The sequence below is a fragment of the Vollenhovia emeryi genome, unplaced genomic scaffold, assembly GCF_000949405.1.
Source record: "Vollenhovia emeryi isolate VEMERY1.0 unplaced genomic scaffold, V.emery_V1.0 DF950805.1, whole genome shotgun sequence".
Classification (NCBI taxonomy): Eukaryota; Metazoa; Arthropoda; class Insecta; order Hymenoptera; family Formicidae; genus Vollenhovia; species Vollenhovia emeryi.
Window position 1 is genome coordinate 1 of NW_011955561.1, and position 1,163 is coordinate 1,163.

General features: G+C 32.8%; 1 protein-coding gene across 1 annotated transcript; it reads right to left on the reverse strand.

Moving 5' to 3' along the window:
- Positions 1–323: 323 nt before the first annotated feature.
- On the reverse strand, positions 324–1,137 carry LOC105565807 (the record flags this gene model as incomplete). The annotated part of the gene is made up of 1 exon (XM_012019352.1): positions 324–1,137. A coding segment is annotated over exon 1 (712 nt), but the record flags the coding sequence as incomplete, so codon positions are not given.
- Between the last annotated feature and the right edge of the window lie 26 nt (positions 1,138–1,163).

The following is a 1,163-nucleotide window of genomic DNA, read 5'->3' on the forward strand; positions in this document are numbered from 1 at the left end:
TCTAAAAGCGTTCTTATATTTAGAAATAATTTCGTCGTCACCCAAAATATCATTCTGGCCTTTGTACCTATTTATTTGTTCTGCTTTAAATGAGGTTATAATTTCATTTAATGTATCTATATCAGCAGAACTTAATGCCTTTTCCAAATTTATCATCTTACCATGGAAACTTGTCATTTGATAAATCGAACGTTTAACATTTCTCACCCTTGGAAAGTGAGGTGATAATATCTGAATGGAAAGAGACATCGCTTCGCAAAGAGATGTATCAATGTAGCAAGCGTGTGTGTGGCCCCGTTTCAAATCTGAATTTTTTACTGTACATTTATGGATCTTTTCTAACAATTTTGTTATTTTCTTAAGAGTGCAAGCATTCAACGCTTCAAGAAATTTTCGGTAACGCTCAATCAGAAATCGATCATCAGTTTTACACGAGGCACTGCAAAGCCATGCTTTTTTTGCTCGTGCTTGTATTAAAGGTAATACGTTCGTAACTTGACCTTCCACGTTCATTATCAAAGGGTGTAACAAAGGTTGTTGCGAAGAAGTTATTTCTCGATATGAATCAATAAAATAATTCTCGGACGAAGCTGTATGTCTCGATATGCCACATAATGCACGTAATTTATCATCAATTGTTGAACATTCATCTGCAACAGTCAAGCATATTTCTGCTTTTTTTTTAAGTGAAGTTAATATTCGTTGCATATTGCGACTATAATTCTCTTTAATACACATAGACCAACGTACGATTCTCTCTGCTTCTAATCGTTTCTCAACTGGATCTTTAATATCGAGTTTCTCAAAAATTTTTGTAACAGCCAAAGGGTTACTAAGCTTTTTAACGTGACTCGACCAAAGTTTTTTATACTTTTTGGTAATATTTTTAGCAATATCGTGATTTTTCTTTGTATGTATGTAATTCAACTTCTTTTTCTCGTAATATCGCTTATTATAAAGCCATTTACGATCAGAAGGTAATTCCTTTTGTCTCCGTCGTTCACGCTGAGAATTTATTAAATAACGAACTCGCATTTGTGTACGTTCTTTTATTATATTCTTTGTATATCGACATTGTTTTTTAACACGGTTATTCTCCAAATTCTGTTTATATCGAAATCGTTGTTTAGCACGATTATTTTCTTTATCATGTTCATATTGAA